General features: G+C 44.8%; 2 protein-coding genes across 4 annotated transcripts in view; one reads left to right on the forward strand and one right to left on the reverse strand.

Moving 5' to 3' along the window:
- LOC8033508 (conserved oligomeric Golgi complex subunit 3) overlaps window positions 1-17,290 on the forward strand; it is a 36,551-nt gene extending 19,261 nt beyond the window's left edge. For both annotated transcript variants that reach the window (XM_029981399.3, XM_040500202.1), the window contains 7 exons: window positions 3,094-3,183; window positions 5,801-5,921; window positions 8,787-8,869; window positions 8,962-9,096; window positions 10,222-10,428; window positions 14,645-14,743; window positions 16,927-17,290. In XM_029981399.3, coding sequence (XP_029837259.3) covers window positions 3,094-3,183; window positions 5,801-5,921; window positions 8,787-8,869; window positions 8,962-9,096; window positions 10,222-10,428; window positions 14,645-14,743; window positions 16,927-16,962 — 771 coding nt within the window. In that variant the 3' untranslated portion in view covers window positions 16,963-17,290. The remainder of the gene's footprint in view (window positions 1-3,093; window positions 3,184-5,800; window positions 5,922-8,786; window positions 8,870-8,961; window positions 9,097-10,221; window positions 10,429-14,644; window positions 14,744-16,926) is intronic.
- Window positions 17,291-19,401: 2,111 nt separating this feature from the next.
- Window positions 19,402-22,892, reverse strand: LOC8033510 (probable 28S ribosomal protein S26, mitochondrial). 2 transcript variants are annotated; one of them, XM_002404702.5, is made up of 4 exons: window positions 22,540-22,891; window positions 21,098-21,235; window positions 20,860-20,983; window positions 19,402-19,627 (listed from the first exon to the last, which is right to left on the reverse strand). In XM_002404702.5, exons 1-4 carry the CDS (start codon window positions 22,809-22,811, stop codon window positions 19,460-19,462), a joined length of 702 nt encoding a protein of 233 aa, XP_002404746.3. In that variant the 5' UTR covers window positions 22,812-22,891; the 3' UTR covers window positions 19,402-19,459. The 2 variants fall into 2 exon arrangements, with proteins under 2 accessions (XP_002404746.3, XP_040064087.1); XM_040208153.3 differs by having other exon boundaries at window positions 20,860-21,235; window positions 22,540-22,892.
- Between the last annotated feature and the right edge of the window lie 357 nt (window positions 22,893-23,249).

A 23,249-nucleotide genomic window follows, 5' to 3' on the forward strand; every position in this document is an offset into this window, starting at 1 on the left:
GGAAGTTTGTTTGTTTCGTGCGCCCATAGACGAAATATTACTTTTTGCAATTACTGTTTTTCTTAATATGCCTGAGTATGCGAGGTAAAACTCGGAGGCGCCATTTAAAAGCTCAATTTTAACACACTTATCTATATATCACTCTAAAAAAAAGGGGGTGTAGACGTTACACCCCTTGTCACATATACGACACCCCAAAACTTCAGTTGTTTGTACAGCGCAATGATGTTGTACGGGCGCTACCAACTTTCACGAGCGGCTTGATAGCCGAGTTGCACAACTCATTAAAATGGCTAAGGTAGGTGTGACTGATTGCAAAAAAAGTTACCGGGGTTTTCTAGGCTGAACTGCAAAACCTGTGTGTGTTTTTCCCTGTAGACTTCCATACATACTTTAGCTGTTTAATATGTTAAATTGCCCCGTCATCAACCCTCTTGCAAAAGTTGGGGCAGTCAATTCGACGTCAGCACGCTGTACGTCGAACTGAAGTTTTGGGGTGTCGTATATGTGACAAGGGGTGTAACGTCTACACCCCCTTTTTTTTAGAGTCTTATCTGTACTGACCCGCAGCACTGCACGAAGTGAAGTCCCCACCCGCTTGCATTCCACTAATATTCAACATTGCGTATGCGCATAAAGTTATCCTGCAATCATATAGGCGAGTTCGCACATACATACCATTTTAAGAAAGCAAAAGTCTAGCACTTGTGTGAGGAATGTCGCACCGTTCGCCGGGAAGTGCACCGGACGGGCATGAACCCCTATGCGGTGCGCCCAACGAACGAATTCAAAGTGCGTTTGACGGTTGCTAATGGCCATAATATTTGTTATGTGTTTGCTTTCTTCCTGCCTGAGTATGCCGAGATAATTTCAGACACACCGTTCAAGCACAGATCTTGGGCGTCAGTAAAAGCTCGTCCAAAAAGGCTTAGCGAGGAGTAGGGGACGCTTGTTAGGGCCTCCGTCGTAGCTAGCCGATCTCAGCGTTTGCGAAAAGTTAATCTTCTATCTGCATAAAATTTGAGTGGGAGATATATGATGACACAAGGAAGACTTCATAGTAACTTTTGTGCAGTGGTGAGGTCGAATTTATTGCGTTCCCTTAAAAGTTCATGCGTAAACGCTGGGCTCAACTTTGATACCCTGTGAGGATGCAGCTTGCTTTTCGCCCAATGAAGGAACAAGAAGCGGACGTTTGGCAAACATAATATGTGTAAGGCTCCAGATGAACAAATTTCAGTTCTAGTTCACTGGTACTAGACAGGATTATTGAAATTGAGCTCAAACATGCACTCGTGGGGTGAGGTGACTAAGCCACGACTTACTACGTTTGCATACGCACGCACAATATCCAGTGTTTCGGGAACCAAGGAAAGTGCCCCGGTATTCGTTTTGTATAGCTCGAGAATGAGTGCATTGTACGTTCGTGAAAAGTCTGATAATCGAAAACGCAAGCAGCGCGTTCGGTCGCGGCGTGATAGCATGAGATGAAGCTGCTCAGTCGAAACCGAAACTGAGTGGCCAACTAGTTCCCAGAGTGCACTGCGTAGTATTTCGCCGCGATGGGGCGCGTCGGTTTTGGAAGAAGTCCATTTGAGTTACCGAAGGCTAGTTCAAATAAAGAAAGCTGTATTTTCTCCCCACTGTTCCTTCAATTGCCTACACGCCGGGGTGGCGGGATAGTTAGCGAGTTCTACTTGTAAGTGGGTTTGTAAGGAGGTCGCGGATTTGACAGCTACTGCGTCGTCCGAATGCGTAAACGTCGGTGAGGTAACCTTTGGGTGCACATAAAGAAACCATTCCTGGTAGAAATCCCTGAGCCTTACACTACGATGTATCCCGTTTCGTATGTGCTGATTTCAGATGTTTTATTTGTAATTTATTTTGATGTTGCAATTTGTCATTTATAATTTCCGAACCGGTTCGCGAACCGGTTCGCGGATTGAATTAATCGAACCGGAACTGAACCGGAACAAAATAAATTTACCTGAACCTGAACCGTAACCGAACCCGTATTTTTTTCGGTTGGACACACTGGTTTTTTTTTTTGTTTTTTTTGCACAGCGCAGTTTGGTTACGGGGGAGGGGGGGGGGGGGGTCGCGCGCCGTGCGCAAGGAGGTAAGAAAGAGGAGCTGAGAAGCCCTCTAAGCAAACGAAACAGCTTGCGAAAGGCGGCAAAAAGAAAACAAAAACAAAAAAAAAGAAACTACCCACGGAACTGAGAAAAAGAAAAAAAAGGAGCGTATTTTTTTTTTTTTTTTTTTTTGCACAGCGCAGTTTTGTTACGGGGGGCCGCGCGCAAGGAGATAAGAAAGATAAGCGGAGAGCCCTCGCCTAAGCAAACAAAACAGCTTGCGAAAGGCTGCAAAAAAAACAAAAAAACCCAAGGAACGAAGAGAAAAAACAAGCAAAAAAGAGTTGTTTTTTTTTTGCACAGCTTAGTTAGGTTACGGCGGGCGCCGCGCGCAAAGAGATAAGTTACTTCGATTTTTTTCAGCATAAAAGGTCGTTCATTATGCGAGTAAATACGGAGGCAAAACCTTTACTTCGCGTAATGAACGCCCCCCCCCCCCCCCCAACTTTGCATAGATTTTTCGTAAGAAAAGTGCGTTCATTCTGCGAGTAAATACGGTATGTCGTGTAATCGGCAACACCATTGTTCCAGTGTGGCATCGGAGGCATACTTTTGTTGTACTGTACAGTAGGTTGGGGGATTGCTACATTTTCGTCCAAAGTAGCATCCTATTAAAAAAAAACTTCAATTTTTTTATGTGTAGTTCATTCATAAGAGTAGAAATGTTTGTATACTGCCACACTTTTGCACAGCGACTAGTCTGTTGAGACACCAATTGACAGAAACAAACACGCTCCATCCCAACAGAACAGTGGCACCTCAGGTTATGGTTCTAAGGTATGTCTCGCAGGATATCTGTTTATGTGTAATCTTACTTCTATGTCTTCCTCATGCATGCATTGGACTGCCAACTGGTGAAGGTTCAATATGGGCAATTATCTACCTCCTGTTGTGTTAGGTGACAGCCATGTTTACCCATTTTGACCTAAAAATGTGGTTCTGTTGTCTCTACTTGCAGAAAACAATCTTCCAGGGGCTCAGCCAGGAAGTCCTGGCCATGTGCATAGAGTCTCTCTCAGCTGCTGGGAAAGAAATTTCGAAGAACAAGGTAGCTTCTGTTTGCATTCATCTGTGTTCTCCACTTGGCAGAGATGTTCGATTTACACTTGTTTTTATCATTTACTTCAATTACTCTGCTACTTTGCTTTGTAGCACCAAAGTATGATGAATTGAATGGTACATTGTGTCAGCACTTACATTTTTAGTTTTATTCGTGGTAAAAGTATAAATGGAGGAAAAATAATACGTATTTACTTGCAAATGAACGCACTTTTTTTTCCCGAAAAATCAATGCAAAGTTGGGGGGGGGGGGGGCGTTCATTACGCGAGGTAAAAGTTTTGCCTCCGTATTTACTCGCATAATGAACGGACCTTTTATCCTGAAAAATCGAAGTAACTATTTATCTCTTTGCGCGCGGCGCCCGATCCCGTAACCTAACTAAGCTGTGCAAAAAAAAAAAAAAGTTTTTGTTTTTTTTGTTTCTTGGGGTTTTTTTTTGCCGCCTTTCGCAAGCTGTTTTATTTGCTTAGGCGAGGGCTCTCCGCTTACCTTTCTTATCTCCTTGCGCGCGGCGCGCGACGCACGACCCCCCCCCCCCCCCCCCTCCCTTCCCCCGTAACCAAACTGCGCTGTGCAACAAAAAAGGAAAAAAAAAAGAAAGCTCCTCTTTTTCTTTTGATTTTTTCTCAGTTTCTTTTTTTTTTTTTTTGCCGCCTTTCGCAAGCTGTTTTGTTTGCTTAGAGGGCTACTCCGCTTCTCTTTCTTACCTCCTTGCGCGCGGCGGCGGGCGAACCCAAAGTCCAGACTGCGCTGTGCAAAAAAAAAAAAAGCTCCGCTCCATGTTTTTTTTTTGCTTCCCTTGGATCTTTGCGAACTTTTTTAACGCCTTTTGCAAGGCGTTTTGTTTGCCCACGCTGCCCATGCATCGCGACCTCGCTGCACCAGGATGGAAAAGTGCGTTCATTTCGCGCGCGTGGGGAGAGGGGGTCAAAATTTTGACGTCCCAGTTGGGGGTGCGTTTATTACGCGAGTGAAAAAAAAAGTCGAAATTTGGAGAGCCGACTTGGGGGGTGCGTTCATTACGCGAGTGCGTTCATTGTGCGAGTAAATACGGTAACTAAGAAATATGAGTGGCATGTGCCATTGTTTTGTATGAAGGCAATGGGTTGACTATCGGTCTGGTATAATGTTGCTCCTTATGGTGCTGTGGCATGCAAAATATTGTTTGCCACACCAGTTTTTACAAAAGAAGTTTACAGAGGGATTTTCAGGAAACATGCTTATATCGTTGTCAGTGCGACTAGGATTCCAAGTTGCACGTTCCTTTGAGTAACATCTTGCGAGAAGTTTAGATATCGTGTAAAATTGAAGTAGCAGAATATTTTTGGTATTTGCTAATTCTTTTTTCCTCCGGGGAGAGTTAAATGTAGTTCTCTGAATGTGTTCATTACAACCGAGACTCAGCGGAAAGGTAATGCTAGTTGGTGGTGATAAATCATTGAAGTTGTTCTCCTGGATGCAAGTCCTAAATCGAAATTGAAAATTGCCTACGAGCTGGTGATATACGTTGCGGTGCCATTTAGAGCATTTGGTAATGTAGCGGGCTTGGTTTCTGTCACTACATAAACCAAGCCGCAAGAAAAATGCTATATAAGTCACTGACAAGCTGAGAACAGCACAGAAGAGCACCAGTTGTCCCGCCTTCGGCACGAGCTTCATGCCTTCAAAAAAACGCTTTGGCGTCTTGTGCACCTCAAGTGTGCGCGTGCAGCCATAGCACATCAACATGGTGTGTGTGCTGGAGCCCGAGCTTTCAAAAGACACACCCTGCCGTTCTCGCTTTGTCAGTGACCATAGTCTCTCATGCCACTCGCAGTGGGGGATAATGGCACCACCTCTGCGCTTTAAAGTTGCTGGAAGTTGCTTCCCTTTTTTTTTTTTTTGTTTAACTCTCCTCACATTTTCTGAGCATTCTAGACCTTACCAGTATCACTGGCATTATCTCTGGACAAAGTTTCTACCTTATCCAAAGTGGAGCACAAGTTTGTCTGCTTCTTGCACGGGCGTTGCGTTGATGGCAGAACGCTGAGCTCCTATTGGCTGATTGAAGAAAATAGTGGGTAGACCTCGAGGCATCTGGTAGCAGTGAAGTTCACCCACTACCGTTTTAATCAAAGCCAATCAAAGCTCGGCGTCGTTCTGACATCACCGCAACTCCTGCGCAAGAAACAGACGACTTGCTCTCCACATACATATTATATCCTGCACCTGTTTATGGCTACGTCCTGTGCATTCACTTGCCTGCAGAGCAGGTCGGAGCGTTTTGATTTTTGGAAAGAAGCCAGCACTGAGACAGCTCAGATAGTAATGTTTGGACTGAAATCGGCAAGCTGTACGAGATTACCGGTTACGACATTTACTTGCTCGCCGTCGCAGGATTCACTAAGATGCACGGGCCTCCTTGATAAGCAGGTGTGGGCTATAGACGAGGAGATACGGCATTTATGCAAACTGCAGAAACCTTCCCGAAGTTTTCATATGCACCCATCTGATATAACATTTTGAACTGCAAGCTTTAGTCAGGGCTGTTATTCCTGGTTTAGCAAGTCTATAATTTTTTTCCCAAAGGTTTCATGATTTCTGTTGTTTTATTTCTTGTGTACAGACCCCACTAGATGGGGAGCTCTTCCAGATCAAGCACCTGCTGATTCTACGTGAGCAGATCACTCCTTTCCAAATCGACTTTGCCATTCGGGAGACATCACTAGACTTCACAAAGATCAGAGGTGTGTTCCATTTTATTTTTATTTTTTTATCATGCAGATGGCGAAAACTCTCTCTTGACGTTCACATTCGAGACTAAAAGAGCCACGACATTCAGTGCTGTGCCTTACAAGCATGGCCAGTCGAATCAGTGACACTTCTATGAAGCGCTAGTCCTGTCCTGTCTCTTTCATGTTCCTGTTTTATTGCATTATTGTATATATGTAGCAATTAGGTACAGTGACTGCCACTTCTATAGTTGGCGACAGGTTAAGGACCCAGTAAAAGCGCCACCTCCAGAACACACTCATTTTCTCTTGCCGGGCCTTGGCTACACGTGCAACGAAGTGTTATCAGACGAAAAGCTCCTGCTTGGAGTAGAGCATATACTGGGTCCTTATGCTGTCACCGACTATAGAGCACACTGCATTAAACCAGAAACCGACGTTGGAAGCGCATTTCACGCGGTAACTTTTAATTTTGGAGTGCCATCTATCAGCCAACTCCTTGTCTGTACGGAAAAAGACGATAACTGGAGGGTGTAGCAGCGCGGCTCGTCCGTCAAATTGAATGTTGCATGGTACTTTTATGCCACAATCACATACTTTGGCATTGCCTCATTTCCAAAGGGCTGCCCTTAGGTGAATCGCTGGGAAGACATACTTATGAGAGACGGGCGTTACCTCGAAACTACCGAAACACGTTTAAATTTGGCTGCCGAAAGTGGTAAAGGATCTTGAGAAATAGTCAAGGGCTCACAGATTTATCTCTCACCTACCGTAAAATACTGTGCAAGTGCCCACTCAAAATTTAGAGATAATCACGAAAAAATGGGGGATGGGCGCTTGTCCAGTCATCAATTTTACATATCAATGTACTGTGCATATTTTCTCAGATCTTACAAATTCGGGTATGGGCGCTTAGTGTGGTATGGGCGGATGCACGGTATTCTACGGTAGCTTACCTTATCCTTATCAACTGCACGAAAAGTTTGCTTGCCACAAACAACTTCTGCATCACCTACCTCCCCTCTTGGGAGTGTGTTTGCTGTGATTTGGTTTTGAAACTGCCCTGCAATCCTTGCTAGGTAGAGAAGTTAGAACTCCAAAATATGTTTATTTTGCTTTTGAAGCAACTACTATGTAATTCATATAAAAATCTAGGCATGAAAATATTTCATAGTATAACATTATGGAAGCTCCCAAGTTTAGCTCATGCATCACTAAGACCGAAGCGTACCCTCTCTAGTATGTTGTGTTTGTATTATTGTTAATAACATCTATTTAAATGGCTTGACTATTATTTATAGGGTTTCTTGACAGCTTCTTTTCAAGGCGACCATTCTTAGTTTCACCTTAAAGGGATACTGCAATGAAATTCCAGTGCCTTTTTATTAGAGAGTTTTAGTAGATCGCTTTGGGTCTCCCGCTATGCTATACGCTAGAGCAGGGATCTCAAACACGCAACCCGCGGGCCGACATGCGGCCTGCGACTTGCTGGGATACGGCCTGCAGGAAACTGGCTACGAGTCCTGGTTCCCATGTCTCGAGCGCTAGAAATGGCATGCGCCATCGTGATCTCATCTTGCCGATTCATTTTCGCTCAAAAAGTTGCTCCTTTCTTTTAACCTGTTCACATAGCTTTTGCATATCTTTGTTCATTTGCACTTCGTTTCGCTTTATCTTTTGCTTCCCAGCTTTTTGTATTGACAACAATTCCGGTACTAGGCTGCAAAAGCAAGCTCTTTGTTGAAGAATGCATCTCGGATGCACAAACTCTGGATCAGCAAAGCAACTGCCGAAGATAAAGCTACGAGCTCGGGATTCTCGGCTTAAAAAAATTATCACCATTAAAAGACAAGTATGGGTGTTGTAATAGAAATCGTCAAGAAAGCAAGAACTGTCAAATAACTGATTGTTTTTCAACGACATGTTGAGCTTGGTTAACTCCTGAGTGATTGAGCAACGGGAACGACAGTGTACATGATCTCTTGTTTTTTTAAAAATGTGAGCACGTTGGCGGGGAAAGGTCATTTTAATTATTGTTATCAGATCAGGTAAGGGCCCAAAATAGTCTTATAAACGAATCAAACGTAAAAATGGCACTGGCAAAACTGAGTTTACAAAAAGCATAGAGCACAAGGTGTCTTCTCCTTTAAATCTTTTGACCCCTCCCCTCCGTCTAACTTTGGCCTCCGGCCTTCCCAATGTCGGCTATCTGACCCCATGCCCAAATGAGTCCGAGACCACAGCGCTAGAGCGATGACGTTATTGCGCATGCACGCTGCTAGTGGAGGCGCGCTATCTGACCAAAATAGCGAGGAGTGTAGTGCGCGTGCTAGCGTGGGTCTCGCGAGAATGAGTCTTGGCGTGATAAGGGAGAGCCAGCGAGGGACGCAATTCAAGATGGCCACCACGCCGCGCCTGTCTGGTTTGTCCGCTTCGCGATCATGGTTCTGAGGGGCGGATTATATCTTGCTGCTGCGAGAAGTAGCCGTGACAAAGTCGTTCCAAGACTGCAACTGTAGCGATTTATTGCAGACATGTTAAATACGGCCACGGGGGAGAAAACAAGGTTCAGAATCCGCGGTGCTGCGAGTGAAACGTGCGGCCTCCTGCGGCCATGCGTTTGTGCCTTCAACTTTGCTCGGGACATGGGATGAAACGAAGGATGGGAATTTCTCGAGACCAAAATGCTTCCACTTGTTGTAAATTAAGTGATGGACATGCAACTTGTGGAACATTACTCTCGCTAAATATTATATGTTGGTACAAGCCCCCTGCAAGCTATATCAGTTGGTTTAAAAGTCTACAACATGCGCATATGCAAAATAAAGGTATATTGACAGAGGTGTAATCACCCTAAATCATATTCGCCATTTATTTTAGAGGCTGCACTGAGCTTATACAACAAGAAATCAAGACTGTTCTCCTTTGGGACCAACAATGCACTCTTGGAGTTTGTGCTTGAGGCAAGTACTGCTACTGCCGTTCTTTAGACACTGCCATAGGAAATACCCTTGCAGTAGAAGTGGTGCTCACAATGACTGCGGCCACTTTTCAGGGTACACTACAGATCAGAGAGAACCTCATTGATTCCAAGAAGGCAGTGGACAACCAACTGAAAACGATGTGCGAAGAGTTCATTGCCCACACAGCCCAGCTGTTAATAGGACCGATTCAACCGTTCCTTGATAAGGTAAGTTACATCCATTGTACTCAATGCCTCAAGTGCCTAAAGCTTTTGTACCTATCAGTCCTGTTGTAGTCACAGTCCCTCGGTTTCAGCAAACTCCATTGGTGTCTGTGACATGAAAACTGTGCCATCACACTACGTGAAGGTTTTTCTTAGGGACGTAGTAAGCCACCAGAAATGTGCTTCCAGCACTTCCGGGCAACCATTGGTTCGAGCGGTTTCAGTCATGAGAAAGGCTAAACGGGAAACCCTAAATCAAAGCTCATGAGATTCACTACATCCTCGGGGGCAGCTATCTGAGACTAGGCAATTGAAGTTACGGGTGCTTTGTACATTTTGAGCGCCAATGAAAGCTATGGACATCCAAACTTCACTTCTTCAAAGTTGCCCCATCAAGTTGTCGCCAAATATAACTTGCGATTAGACTATCTCTTCTTTTACGGCGGAGCTGTTAAGGGCTAGGTTCCCCAGGATCGTGTCCGGTACCAAACAAATGTCGACACAAAACTCTAGACAGCTATCGCCATCTATGAGCGACGGCGGCAACCAGACAATCGGCTTGCCAGCATTGCTCATAGATGGCGGCAACCTTTCCAGCCTTTCCACTCTGGTTTTCACCAGAGTGGAAAGGCTGAATTTCTCTAGACGTCGTCGTAGATATCGTCCTCGAGGTCGTCCTAGAAGTCGTCCTTGAGGTCGTCCTAGACGTCGTCCTTGAGGTTGTCCAAGAGGTCGTCCTAGATGTCGTTCTAGAAGTCATCCTTGAGGTTGTCCTTGAGGTTGTCCTTGAGGTTGTCCTTGAGGTCGTCCTAGACGTTGTGCTCGAGATCGTCCTTGAAGTCGTCCTTGAGGTCGTCCTAGACGTCGTCTCTGAGGTCGTCCTCGGCATCGTCCTTGAGGTCGTCCTAGACGTCGTCCCTGAGGTCGTCCTAGACGTCGTCCTCGAGGTCGTCCTAGACATCGTCCTTTAGGCTTCGTCCTTAAGGTTGTCCCACCATAGTACAGCTTCTCTGGTCTTCCTTTTTCACGAGTGGAAAGGCTGAAAGCTTTTTTTAAGAGGGATATGTGCAGGTTGCTACGCACGTAAACGGACATGTTTTTAATGTCCTGACCATGTCCATATCACAGGCAAACGTTATCCTGCAAGTGCAACATCAAGAGCCCACACGAACAGTTTCACTACGAAACCAGCCATTTGCAGCCCCAGAAACGGTCTCCAATGTGGTGAGCAATGCCTACCGCCACCTGAAGGAGACTCTCACGTCACTGGCGAGGAGCATGTCCCTGTACCTTGCCAACAAGGACACGGAACAGATCCTCTTCAAACCTGTCAAGGTGAGGTCGCACCCCACTTTTGATTACAGCAGGCACGTGGTCTGTGCTCTCCAGTCATGTCATTGTGTGCCATAGGGTGTAACCCTAACAACATTGCAAGCAATCGTTAAAATAGAGTATATAGTAAGTACGTACTAGTGGGCAGCCTGCTATAAGCGTAGGATGACTGTACCCTTATTGAAAGACTTATACTGTCGAGACCGGTTATAACGTAGTCAGTTATAACAAAGTAGTGACTGCAGCGAAGCAATCACAATGTCCCATTTCCGTTTGCACTTTTTCGAGCATTTCTGTATGTTTTTAGCGGAGGAAATTGAACAACTCCAGCGAATATAACAAAAAAATTTTGTGATAGTTTTTAAAAAAGATTTGAAGACAACTAAGCACTTCTTATGAGTTGTGAATGCAAAAGCATGAATGACGTTCTTCCGCTTCCTTAGTTCGTCTGCAGTGTGCTGGCGTGGATGACCAATTTTCGCTACTGCCGAGGTTGTGGCGCCAACAATACAACAATACAGAAGCCTCAGGCGCCGTCATGTTCCTCTGTGCCGAGGGAAGCAGGAATAGCCGCAGCCCCCCCGCCCCCTTCCAGCAACGCCTGGCGTGAGAGCGGCGGTCGAGCGCGTACTCTCGTGAAGTGGCCACGGCCCGACCCCCCTCTGGCAACGCCTGACGTGAGAGCAGTGGCTGAGCACGCACTCTCATGAAGCAGCTGCCAATAGCTGTTTAGGAACCGTTTCGCTCAGCCAATGGGAGATGGGCATTTCTTTCGCATTTTTTTGCAGTTACAGACTCCGCCAGCTCTGCTCCATGGCATTGCTAATGCTTTCGTATTAATAAGAAAATTCTAAAAGTTTACAAAGTCTCAGACCGCTGCACCTCGCTGCCACGGCTGAGCAGCCTCCCAAAACAGGCCGCAGACGATGCTCTAAAGGGCGCCGGCGGCCTTTAGAGCCTCGTCTGCTCCCCGCTCCTTATCTGGAAAGCGGCTTTTCTGCATCGCACACTGAGAAGCCATCGTGGCATGCTGATAGGGGCGTTTGGAGCGCTAGTGACAACGTACCGGTGGAGATGACGGAGAGAGCCCAGATTTAAGAGAGGGAGCAACTCCAATCATTGAGAGCATTTGTGATTTCATGGCAGGTACCTCCTGGGCAGATTGGCACAAGTATGCCTGCATTCGGTTGTTGCGTGTACAGTGCGGCGAGGAAACTGGGCGGAGAGGCAGACAAGTTTGCAGAAAGTGGACGCTTTTGAGTTTTGAGACCTTGCATGCTACAGCTCGTTTTGCAAATGCGGCCCACAAACCACGTGACCCCGATCAAGCACTTGCTCTTTATCTCAAATATAGGCTCTTTATACCGATGAAAAAAAGAGCTTGAGCGTGAATTTGGTGCTGTGCACGCTTCTTTGTTTGCTTTGTGTTCCGTGTCAGCATCGCTGGTCGATGGATTGCTCTTACACGAAAGTCTAACTTCGCTCAAGCACCGACTTGGCGAATCAGCGCCACTCAGCGATGGAGAGTCTTGGCACCGCCGGCACCTCGACGGGGAAGGCGAAGGCGATCTCTTCGAAACGAAAGCGTGCCATACTTGACGAAGTCCGCATACTAAATGTAAAGAATGCGGTTTACCACCGGCGTCCTCCATGGCGCCCATTGCAGCTGTCGACACTGTCTGTGCGTAGCTCACAGGATCTTTTCTCAATCCGATCTAGCACAGAGTGGTTGCAGGGAAGCCTCGACCGCTTTTTGCAGGCTCGTTAAAACATGTGCCCGTGACAAGAGGTGTTATCTTTTTCTTTTTTTTCATGTTACTTGTACAAGTTCATATATAACGAAGAAGCGGATATGACGAAGTGATTTCCGGTTCCCGTTGACTTCATTATGACTAATTTAGACACACAGTAGAACTGGGATATATTGGTTTCAAATGGGATCGTAAAAAAAGTTTGATAGTAGTATATAGCTTGGTTGCTGTTTACAAATGTGAACTGCCGCTTGCCTCCCCAAGCGACTTTCGGTCACTCCGTCTTTGCAAGCCTGGTGAGCTCGCTGATGTCACCAGTGCTAGAAAGCATAAATGCTACACGGGCAACAAAACTGGAGATTTAACGAGGGCCTTTGGCTGTACAATTCAACGTTTTGGAGGAAGCAAGTTGGTTTACAAGAATATTCTAAAACTTTTTACGGATTTCGTGCTTCGTTCTTTTGGCGTTAACCTGGAGAATTGTTGCTTAAACGTTTCATCGATATTTCAAGCAGCGGTGTTAAGGTGGGCCTTGTTTATTTTTTTTTTTATGAACCAGATATTCTCTGGGACGTTGAAGAATGGAGTACCGCCTGGTGGCTTTTGCCATGAAAAGAGTCTATAGACAATCCTATATACAGAAGGATGATAACTTAAGTTCCACTTGAAGTTTCTGCACCTTTCTGCTGACACCAAAGATCGGGACAGATGGGAGCTTGCTGAATAGAGCCCCCAAAATGTAATAAAACATAATTAAAATCGTAGTTGGCGGGAATCGCGGGCGCCGTCGTTTGCACGCGTATTTTGTCACACTGACACGTGTACATGGCCGCGACCTCATCAGCATGGGCAACAGAACACAAAAATAATTTTAAAAAATAAGAGAAAAAATTAAGAGTGAGACGCATAAAAAAAAGCTATTTCTTCACTCATAAAAAAAAGTCAAGCAACAAAAAAAAAAAAAAATGGCGAGTGAAAAGGGTAGACAAAGATAAACAAGGTGATCAAAGCGAGATTGCCACTGTGAGGATGGCAGCTTGGGTGAGTTGGTAAGGCATCATAATAACAACATTGCATGACAACAACACACGCACACAGAACACACACCCAAGAGACACACAGCTGCAAAGCACTGTGTGCCTCTTGGGTGTGTGTCCTGTGTGTGTGTTGTTGTCTTGCACCGTTATGTTGTTATAACCAAAAACCTTTTCTTTTTTTGGAGGGGGGGGGGGGTCAACCATTTGATGCCCAAAACTTTACCTCGACACTCAGTAGAACTGGGATATATTACTGGAGACCTATTAACCCCGACATGATTTTAGAACACACAAAGTAACAAAAAGTTTTGTCTTGAAAAAATACTACTTTTTTTCGTACACGTTGTTGAAATGGTGCTTATCAGCAACATTGGGCACTTGCAGCGCTACTTTATATCGAACGACTGAAAGCAGTTACGACTTGGGAGAAGACGCAGGTGCATTTAGAATTTCACACAGTAGTGGAGCGAGTAATCGAATTCACATTATTTGCACCTGTTTTTCTTTTTGCTTTTTTGAGGCCAACAGTGTATGCCATTATATCTCACATCCACTGTCGGCTTTGGTTTTAAAGGATGAGTGATCCATTTCAAAGATGCACTTCGATCCTTCACTGCTAAGCACAGGTATGCTCGCCTTTGCAACCGAAGAGGGTGCTAAATTTATTGAGGCGCGCGTGGTGAGGGAGAAAATGAATCCTTCTTGAGTTGTTGCCCCTGGGCAATGCTGGGCATCAAAGGGGGCTGCCGAGGCATAGTTGTTTCCCTCCTCTGCCTTTTTGCGGCTTTGGCTGCCCGTGGCCAGAGTCGTTTATTTTTGGCGCGTGCAAACTGCGCAGCAACGACCGTGCTGAGGGAAAGCTTTCAAATTTGACACGGTTCGATGTATTGAATGTCCCGGGCAGTAAAGTTTGATACACATGTGCAAGGTGCTTCTACTTTTACACGTGATTTTCAAGGGGATATTTTGACTCTTCGAAATAGCTAGGTTCGATACAATCGGGCTCGACTGTACTCTAGTGCCGACCACTAAATGTAAACAATTGTGCGTAATTACTTTTTACAAGGAACCAACAGTCAGTCAAGCTGGTGTAGACAAGATGCAGTAAAAGGACAAGAGACAGTGGTGAAAAGGCAACTACAATCAAAATGACAGGGACAAGGTCTCAACTGCAGCATTTTCTACAGACCATTCTGTCTTAGTCTGTCTAGCCTTGCTCCTCTGAAGTACTTGAGCTTAGCCTAATAATCTCCATTCTTGTGAGATATATCATTTTCAGACTACTGCGAGAACTAAACACGAAGAGGGACAGTTTGTTCGACCCAATTTTTAGTCTACCGATTCACCAGTCTTAAAAATTCTACTGAATGCTTTCATCACTTCGCATTGGATGTCTGTTTCCTTATGCTCATTGAATGACATTCATTTCAGACAAAAGTCTTGGCTGCCTACGAGAACCTGAACCAAATTGTCAAGACAAGTTATTTGGATGAGGACCAACTCATAATTGCTTGTCCGTCTGTAGAGCAGGTATGCCTCTTTTTTTAGGAATGAGTGACAAGTTTCTCTAATACCTGAAAACAGATTTGCCTGTGGATCCAACCACTTAAAAAGTTTTGGTGTTTAAGCTGGTTGCATAGAGATATTAAGTTTTGACCAGGTAGCTTAGCTGAGCAAGCAACCGTGCTATAAATTTTTTTTATTCATTCCACCAGTGGCACTTGAGTTTCTTTTTGTTATGTTTTTTTATAAAGCTGTTAGTTTCTAATTTTTTTTTTAAACTAACAATTCACACACATTTTTTTTTTCTTTTTACAAAGAACTATATTTTTTTTCACGTTTGGAAGGTGGTGTAAAATTAGAAGGTCGATGTCACATAAACTTGGTCACGGAAATGACGTCGCAGAAATAACACCGGAGCGCCAGCGTTATTTGTGTGATGTCAGAAATGAGCAAGTTGCGGGCTTACTCGTTTGCTCGCTTCAGTGCAACACGCTCCTGTCTGATTGAAACGGCTGTAGATGCTGCTCCAACCTCCGGCAGCCATGATTCCACAACCTTCGCTCGTCGCTCTTGACAGCGGCCGAGCTCGTGTGCTCTGTGGCAGGGGCAGTTCACGCGACTCGGCGAAGCTTTAAAAACAATTGCACGCGTTGCGCATATGCGCCTAGAAGACAACAGCGTGGGGGGCTGCACATTGGCCTCTGTTGTACTCTGAGCCATGGGGTATTCGCTTCTTGTGCGCTTGACATTTTCATGGTGCAGCAGCCCGTGGACGTTTCTTCAGTTGCGGCCGTAGTTCAACGGAAATCCATGCAGCATAGTAAGCCGATGCACCAAATAATTTCTTTTTGTTTTAACCCCTTGCCAACTGTGGTTGGTGACAGGTCAAGAACGAAGTGGAAGCTCCTCCCACCCCTTTCCACTTTAGCATAGCGAACGTTGGAGAGAAGGTCGCCTCCCCTCCAGTGTTTGCTCTGCTGAAATGGAAAGAGGTGGGAGGAGCTTCCACTTCGTTCTTGACCTGTCACCGACTATAATAACGGGTGCCACCTTTTACGGACCATAAAGCTTGACCACGAGTGTGACTAATGTTTCGGTTTCAGCGCTTATTTAGCGCGCTGTCCGGCAGATGGCAGCACCACCTTTGTGTTGTTTGCTCGTTTGTGTTGCTGTTTGACGGAAAAAAAGGCCGCCATTGAGCAAAAAAAAAAGAGAAGTGCACGCAGGGTAAGCGTTTGCACCAAAACATCATGGTTTTTGCGTGGAGGTCTGCTTGAGCCGACGAAGAGATCCAAAGACTTCTTTTTGAAAGTGAATGCTCAGGCATATCTGACGACATATTGCAGCCTTTCCGATCACTTGGAATCAGATAGTTCGATGAACAGTGATGGGAGTGATTAAAACGATGCAAATCATTTTCACCGCTCCGATCAAGGTGGCTCTTCACCTTCTGAATGTTTTCAGCTCTATCACACTGTGAAGAACTACTAAAGAGGACTAGAAGATCAGAAGTTCTGATTTAGAGCAAGATACCAGACCTGGAAGTCAAGGAAATGCTTTTGTCTTATTTTGATTCAAATTGCCCGTTTTAAATGAAGTTTTGCTGTACATTCTTTGAAGAAAAAAATGAGTACGCAAGGGGTTAAAAGCGTGGTTGATTTTAAATGCAACCACCCTTGCTGTGACTCTGCCTGTTGATGATATTGTAGTTTGTAATTATTTTTAATATTTTCTAACAGAATTCACAGAAGGAAACACTGTTGTGGGAGGGAATTGCATTTTGGGGGGAAGAGGTAGCAAACAAATAAAATATAAGAGAGCTAGAAATAGTTGAATAATTATGAGTACCATTCAATACCTACCTTAGAAGTAACAAGCAATTACAAATTTATACTCTGAGAAAGAAAACAAAAATTAAACCGGGATAAATGTAAAAATAAATGTTAAAAAGTATGTTAGTAAAATAAGATACTAGCAGCGTTGGTAAATGGCAAAGGCTAGCGAGCATAAGAGCAAACAAAGGCGAAAAAAATACCTAAACCTTTTAAAAATGCCAAAGGCAGCAATAGTATTTCCCTGTCCATTTAGGTAGATTCACCAATTTGGCCACATCTTCCAGTGCAAGTTTCTTCTTTAATAGTATAGTTGTTAGTAAACTGCCAAGTTTCCCTCTCAGTTTCTGACTTGTGATATTTGAACTTGCTTTTCAGATCAACGTGGTTCTAACGTCATTCCAAGCCAAATGATCACACCACTTGCGTTGGGATTCTCAAAGAACGGGAGACCATTACATGCAACGAATTCCAGGGATGGTTGAGGTGCACTGCCGCCAGCAGAATCGTCGTACGAATCCGTCTAGCTTCCACTGGCATCGCTGGAATTGTAGCTGCGCTACCGATGTTATCAGAAGAGGGGATGCTGTATATACATATCTGTACAAAGTTGGCTAAGTTATTGGAGCATGCACCGGTATGAAAGTATCCACATGTTTCTATGTTTTATAGACAAAGGCATTACGAGGTACACGGAGAAATTAAAACATTCACATGTAAAAGTGTGAACTTGGGGGCCTGATAGTGGTGTCATCATTTCCTGTTTTGTTGATAGGTCTGTGCTGTCACTTGCAGAGCCAGATTGGGCAAGTTAGGTGCCTCGTGGGACGAGAGGTTGCCATGACACGGTTATACATCTTTGCAAAAAAGATGATGGCTGGCATACGAAATGGTATGGCTGTCCAGTATAAGCAACGACATACACAGTCGAATACAGATCTCACCAGAGTGTTCTTTAGGTTAGCCTCTGCGTACGCAGGCACTTTAGCTTCATATCATTCTCGTGCCATTGCACCACTTTGCCGCAGAAGGTGTTTAGATCAATGGCTGATCAGTTTTGTTGGCATTGTAAAAGTCTGGTGCAGCTTGTAGTGCAATATCTCATTTGCTCAAGTGGTTTTCGCACTGTCTGTGAACATGATCGATCAGTCTTTTTTCCAGAAAGCTAACCTATCATTAATCTATAAAAGTAATAATGGGCATAGAGTTTCTTACCGAAACTGCTGTCTGTACTAGATCGTGGACATGCAGAACATGCTCAGTAATGCAGCATGTGACAACCTAGCTTTGCCCATCGTTCACTGGGCTCTTCCCATCACGTGGCAGGTACTGGATATCTATGTGCTATGTGGAAAGAGACGTGCAAGCTTTGTACCTGGACCGTACAGTTGGCTTGATTATAGATCTGTGGTCTCTACAGCAGCCACAACACTTAGCGAAACTACAGGTTTCTGTCCATGTTGCTTTAGTGTTACCTTAACACATGGGTTCTCAAACTGCATTCTCCTAACTCCTAAAATACATCAGCTGTTCATGCCACTTAGTAAAGTACATTTTCGGTTTCAGCCCTATTTTTCCAGTTTTGTACTATGCATTGATGCAGAACAATCAGCCAAACACCCCATAGTATGCGCATTATTGTTTACAAGGTCAGTAGGCTTCTGCGCTGCTTTATCGCAGCAATGCCGAGACATTGAAAGGTTCCTCGGATTTTAGTCAACCCAGATAGGGGTTCCTCTAGATCAAAAAGTTTGAGAACTGCCTTAACAAATTTGAGCATGTCTGTGCAAAAAGCAGAACACTGCCCTAACAAAATTCCAGGGTTTCACATGTGGTAGCTTAAATTGAATAGTGCCGACTGATTTGTGCCCCCTGCAGTACACGGGTATAGAAAACAAGGGCTGGTTGATTTTTACACAACAAACATCCTGGATGCAGCACCGTGAATCGCTCTAGAACATTCCAATAATCGCCTTCTACACGCTGTCATCTTTGTCTACCGATTTGAGAATGTGTTCCGAGCATTGGCAGTGGTTCTCTTCTATATGATATCAGGCATGCATCCACGGTAATCGGAAAAAACTATCGATAATAAAAGCCGAATCTCACTATTGGTAGTACTATCGATAGTACATTTCAATAGTCAACTATTGTAAAACCATTTGTGACTAAGTGTCAATAATGTTTGTTAGATGTCACAGTCAATACTCGATTAATATGCCCCTGCGTGTCTGTCCCCACCCCCTTTTTGTTTTACTTTCATTTCTTAATGCCAGATAGTTTTGTAAAAGTTGACTATCACTAGAACAATCAGTAGTTCTTCTAAAGCCTATTATCAATAGTGCTATCAAGCTTTTTATAGTCGACTATCGACAGTGCTATCGTTTCTTTACTATCAATAGTTAGATTCAGCTTCCAGTATCGATAGTAGGCTAGTAACAATTGATTACTGATAGTTTTCTTTATATGTCAATAGGGAGTATTCCCTGACGGCCATTGCTGTATGCTCGACAGCCAAGCACATGCTTACGGCGAACCTAGTTATAACTTATTTTGCAGCCTGCATTCTGCACCATCAATTTTGCCGGTCTTAGCAGCCTATTAATGTGAACCCTGCCCTCAAATATGGCGTCCAGTGAATACCCCCTATAGTATTTACTATCAACAGTTTTGGAAAAACTAACGCTAGACAATTTATCGATAGTTCTGCATCACTAGCCCACAGCCCAATGACTAGACATTGCCCAGGTGAAAAGTGCTAGAAAGGTGTATACAAAATTCTCTTTTCCACACCACCAATTACACAAACCCAACCAGTGCAACAAAAAAAAAAAAAAAAAAAAAAGCCAGAAAGAAGAACTGAAAGATACATTTATGAAAACCTACAAACACGGGGTGCCGCAACCATGTTTCAGCTCTTCGGTGACGATTCTTGCAACGACACCTCGTAATGCGGGGTCCCTTCCCACAGCTGGTTGCCCTTTGGGTCTATGGCATAGCTGTAGCTGACTGGGTGTTCAATGGCAAACTCGATGGCTGCATCCAGTTTCTCCATGGTGATGTAGGTGTCGCTTTTGGCCTACAAAATGGGAACATGTTTGTAGGTAAGGTGCACTCTCCTGTTCGACACCTAAATCCGTCATCCCTCAAGGGAGTTTGGTTGACAGGCAGGGATTGAACTCTACCATACTCCACTGGATCTGATCACCCCCTCAATGACACAAAATGGTGTCTGCAGTTTTGAGTTGCCTCGTAGAAGGTCATCAATGATCTCTTCATCAATGGTAACACAAATGGTGAAACCCAACTGCTAGAGTTTTCGGCTGCGGTTCCCATGTTGTTGACATCCCCTGAAACATCCCACCAAAATGCTCCTTATCGCTTTGACAGCTGCCTACTGAACGGCGCTGGCCATTGAAAACAAATCTAGAAGCCTATAAGCCTTTCCTTTATGTTGACCAGCCCAGTTCAGCTTTACTCCAACCTGCAGTCTACAAAAAAAACCAAGTAAACGCTGTTAGTTCTTCAAGAATTCTTTCTCAACATTACCTCATACCTTTGTCAGTTCCACATGCTGCATAGACATACATGTGGAGTGCATCCTAGGAAGGTATGAGCTAGTGCTGGTGATTGGGTGCAGGTGAAGTATTTGAAAATCTTGCTGCCTCTGGCAGTTGCAGGGTTCAGAAGGCATTATCTGTTTCCTGCTCTGACATTCTCATTTCTTTTGACCATGATGCACAAAACCTGTAAGAATAGTGACACTGAAAACAAGTGACAAGAATGTATTAATCTGGTTCTGACTCAAAAACTAGAGGGGAGCATGACCCATGGCTCCTATGCTGAGATGTGGTTGGCACAGGTTTTGTAAGCTGTGATGATAACTCGAGGGATAAGGCTTCATTTATTAGAAAAGAGGAAGATTTATGCTCCAACTTGTGCCAGGTGAAGCAGTTATGTGATACTATTTGGACTGCATTCAAGCAGGTGCTGTCAAGTGCCTAAAATGTGAAGTCACCCAGCATGCATGTCGCAGCATTTACACCTGTTTAACGAAATCTTGCCACCTGCGACAGTCGAAGCATAAATCCGTCATGTGAGGGCTCGAAACCACTGGCCGAAATGAATGAATACTCCGTTGCCATCAGGTGTGGACAAAGCCAAAGCTACGAGTGCAAGTATGCCCTCTTAAACAATGCTTACGCTTCAATTGTGTACGCCGGACACAAATGAAGTGTGAAGCTCACTCTTGCGGCTTTGGCTCTGCTCTCACTTAAGGTGAAACGGAATATAGTACAGGAAGATGCAAACCTTTTCCTCTCGCACAATCTGCTCGATGTGCTCTTTCAACTCTACGAGCTTGGCTTTTGCTTCAACTTCTCTCTGAAGCAGGTCTTCAACCATCTTCTCTGCCTCCTGCTTGTTCCTCTCCTCTCTAAAAAGAATGAAGCATGCATTGGCAAACTTGTGGCATTTCAAGTTACGGCACCCCAAACTCCATGACCTAGAACAGTCAAAGTGTCGCGCATTGCCATGAAGTGAGCCGTACCTCATCTGGGCTACTCGCTGGTTTTCCTTCTCGTTCTCTTCGAGGAGACGTTCATGCTCTCGCGCTTCTTCCAACGACACAGCCGAGAACTTGTCTGCTTCTTCCAGAGCCAGTTGATGTTCTTTAATGAAGTAGTGCCTGAAATCGAGCACACACTCTATTAAGCTTCAAAGAGAATGTTGGTTCAGTATCACACACCATAGAGCACATGACAAACATATTCTTGTATGTCTGTCTTCTGGACTTACATGGCATGAGAGTTTGTCTGCTCCTTGCCTACCTGATGCCCTTGTTTACCTGCTAAATGTGCCTTTCTTCTACTCCCCCCACCCCAACCTTTAACCAATGACGCTGCGCGCTTAGCTGCCTTGTCATTGCGCATTCTTTATGTTGCCCTTTCATTGGCGTACCCCTCCCTGCGTAACGATGCGCCAGACGCATTTTGGAACACTTGCTCACCGAATACACTGCGATAGCAATAATCTAGTAGAGTTCAGCTGACCAGCTTGGCCACACGCCTTTCGATTAGCCCCTGGCACTCTCTGGGCAACTGACTCGCGCAGCTGCAGCAGGTTTCATCTACGGAAGAGGTGCATACACTATAGGCCAATAAAGCTGCTTACCATTACCACCAAGGTGATTGCTACCATAGTTGACCGCCGCAGAGCCAGAATTACTGTTACCAAAATTCCTGTAATAAAGATACGTGGAGCGAAAGCTCGCGCTACAGAACCTAGGGGTCCTGGGTTCAATCCCCAGCCCTGCCCGTTTTGATCTGGACGAGCATTGTGCCGGCATCCGGTTGTGTATGACTACTGCGTAATGCACAATAAAGGGGTGCTGAACCAAACATATCAGTGTCTTTAATAAGTGGCACACGCACTTTTCATGAGCCAGCGACTGCGGGTGTGCGCGAGCACACGCAACGAAATTGACGTCATAGTCCTCCATTCATGCTTAGTCGTCTGCTTCTTTTACAGGGGTTGTGGTGACGTCAGAACACCGAACTCAGATTGGTTTTGATTGAAGGACAGTGGGTAGACCTCAAAGCAGCTTGCTTTGAGATCTACCCACTGTCCTTGACGTCAATTTCGTTGCGTGTGCTCGCGCACACCGGCGGCTGCTGGATCGGGGAAAGATCGTGCGCCACTTATAGTGGACACTGAAATGTTTGGTTCAGTATCCCTTTAAAGACCCCAGACTAACAGTGGTACCGCACTGGCAAAATTTCTCATCTACAGCGAGACGCCGGACGCCCTTTTGGGCTTCGCAAAACTTTGAATCACTATATCAAGTACGGTTTATTCATCTGCATATCATCGATTATTTCCTCTTTGGAGACCACGTACGAATACCGATGACGAAAGCGCCCGTGATTCCTTTTTAGATGTTGGAATAATACCTTAAATAAGAATACCTGAAATAATAGGTTGAAATAATACCTTAAAGACTTAATTTCCGTGCGGTAGAGGTCGTACAAGCGCTTCAACTGCTTGGTTTCATCTGGATCGGCGGGCTTGTGTTCGATGATGTTAAAAAGTTTGGACGGGGCGATGGGCATCCAGCGTGGTTTCCTCTGCCGTATCCTCTTCCACCTCTGCTGTTGCACACCGAGGACGATCGACGCGTCTAGACACTGGATAGAGCAGCACGTCGTTTTCCCGGCAGGAAGCAAAGGGAGCCTTCCGAGAACGGTGGTTAACATTGCAGCCATTGAATATCTGCTCACTCTAGCTCTCCTCGCGCTTGTTTACCTCCGCCATGTGCTCTTCACCTCTTACCAGGTCTGCGCAACAGAGTATATTTTTTTTTTAAGTACTGAGCAAGGTTTGTCCTAGCGCTGTAAGTTAGTCCTATTTTAAGTATAAATATCGTAATTGCTTAAAACTAATAAATAAAACTGAAATTAGTACCTACATAAGTTGATGAGCATATGCAGAACAATTTATATTCAAATTCTATAAAATCTTAGCAAGTTATGGCTTGGCTTGTGGCGTCCTCTCGTAGCTCTGGGCAGAACTTGCGAAGCAACAAGCGAAGCGCGAAAGGTCAACAGGTTTAAACCTTAAATTTGTGCTTGCTTTGGCTGAGTACGTTTGCAAGTCCGGTATGTATGATCTCTATGGGTCTCAGGGCGCCGCCATCTTGCTCA

The sequence above is a fragment of the Ixodes scapularis genome, unplaced genomic scaffold (assembly GCF_016920785.2).
Source record: "Ixodes scapularis isolate PalLabHiFi unplaced genomic scaffold, ASM1692078v2 PGA_scaffold5__190_contigs__length_132052651, whole genome shotgun sequence".
In the NCBI taxonomy this organism is placed as follows: Eukaryota; Metazoa; Arthropoda; class Arachnida; order Ixodida; family Ixodidae; genus Ixodes; species Ixodes scapularis.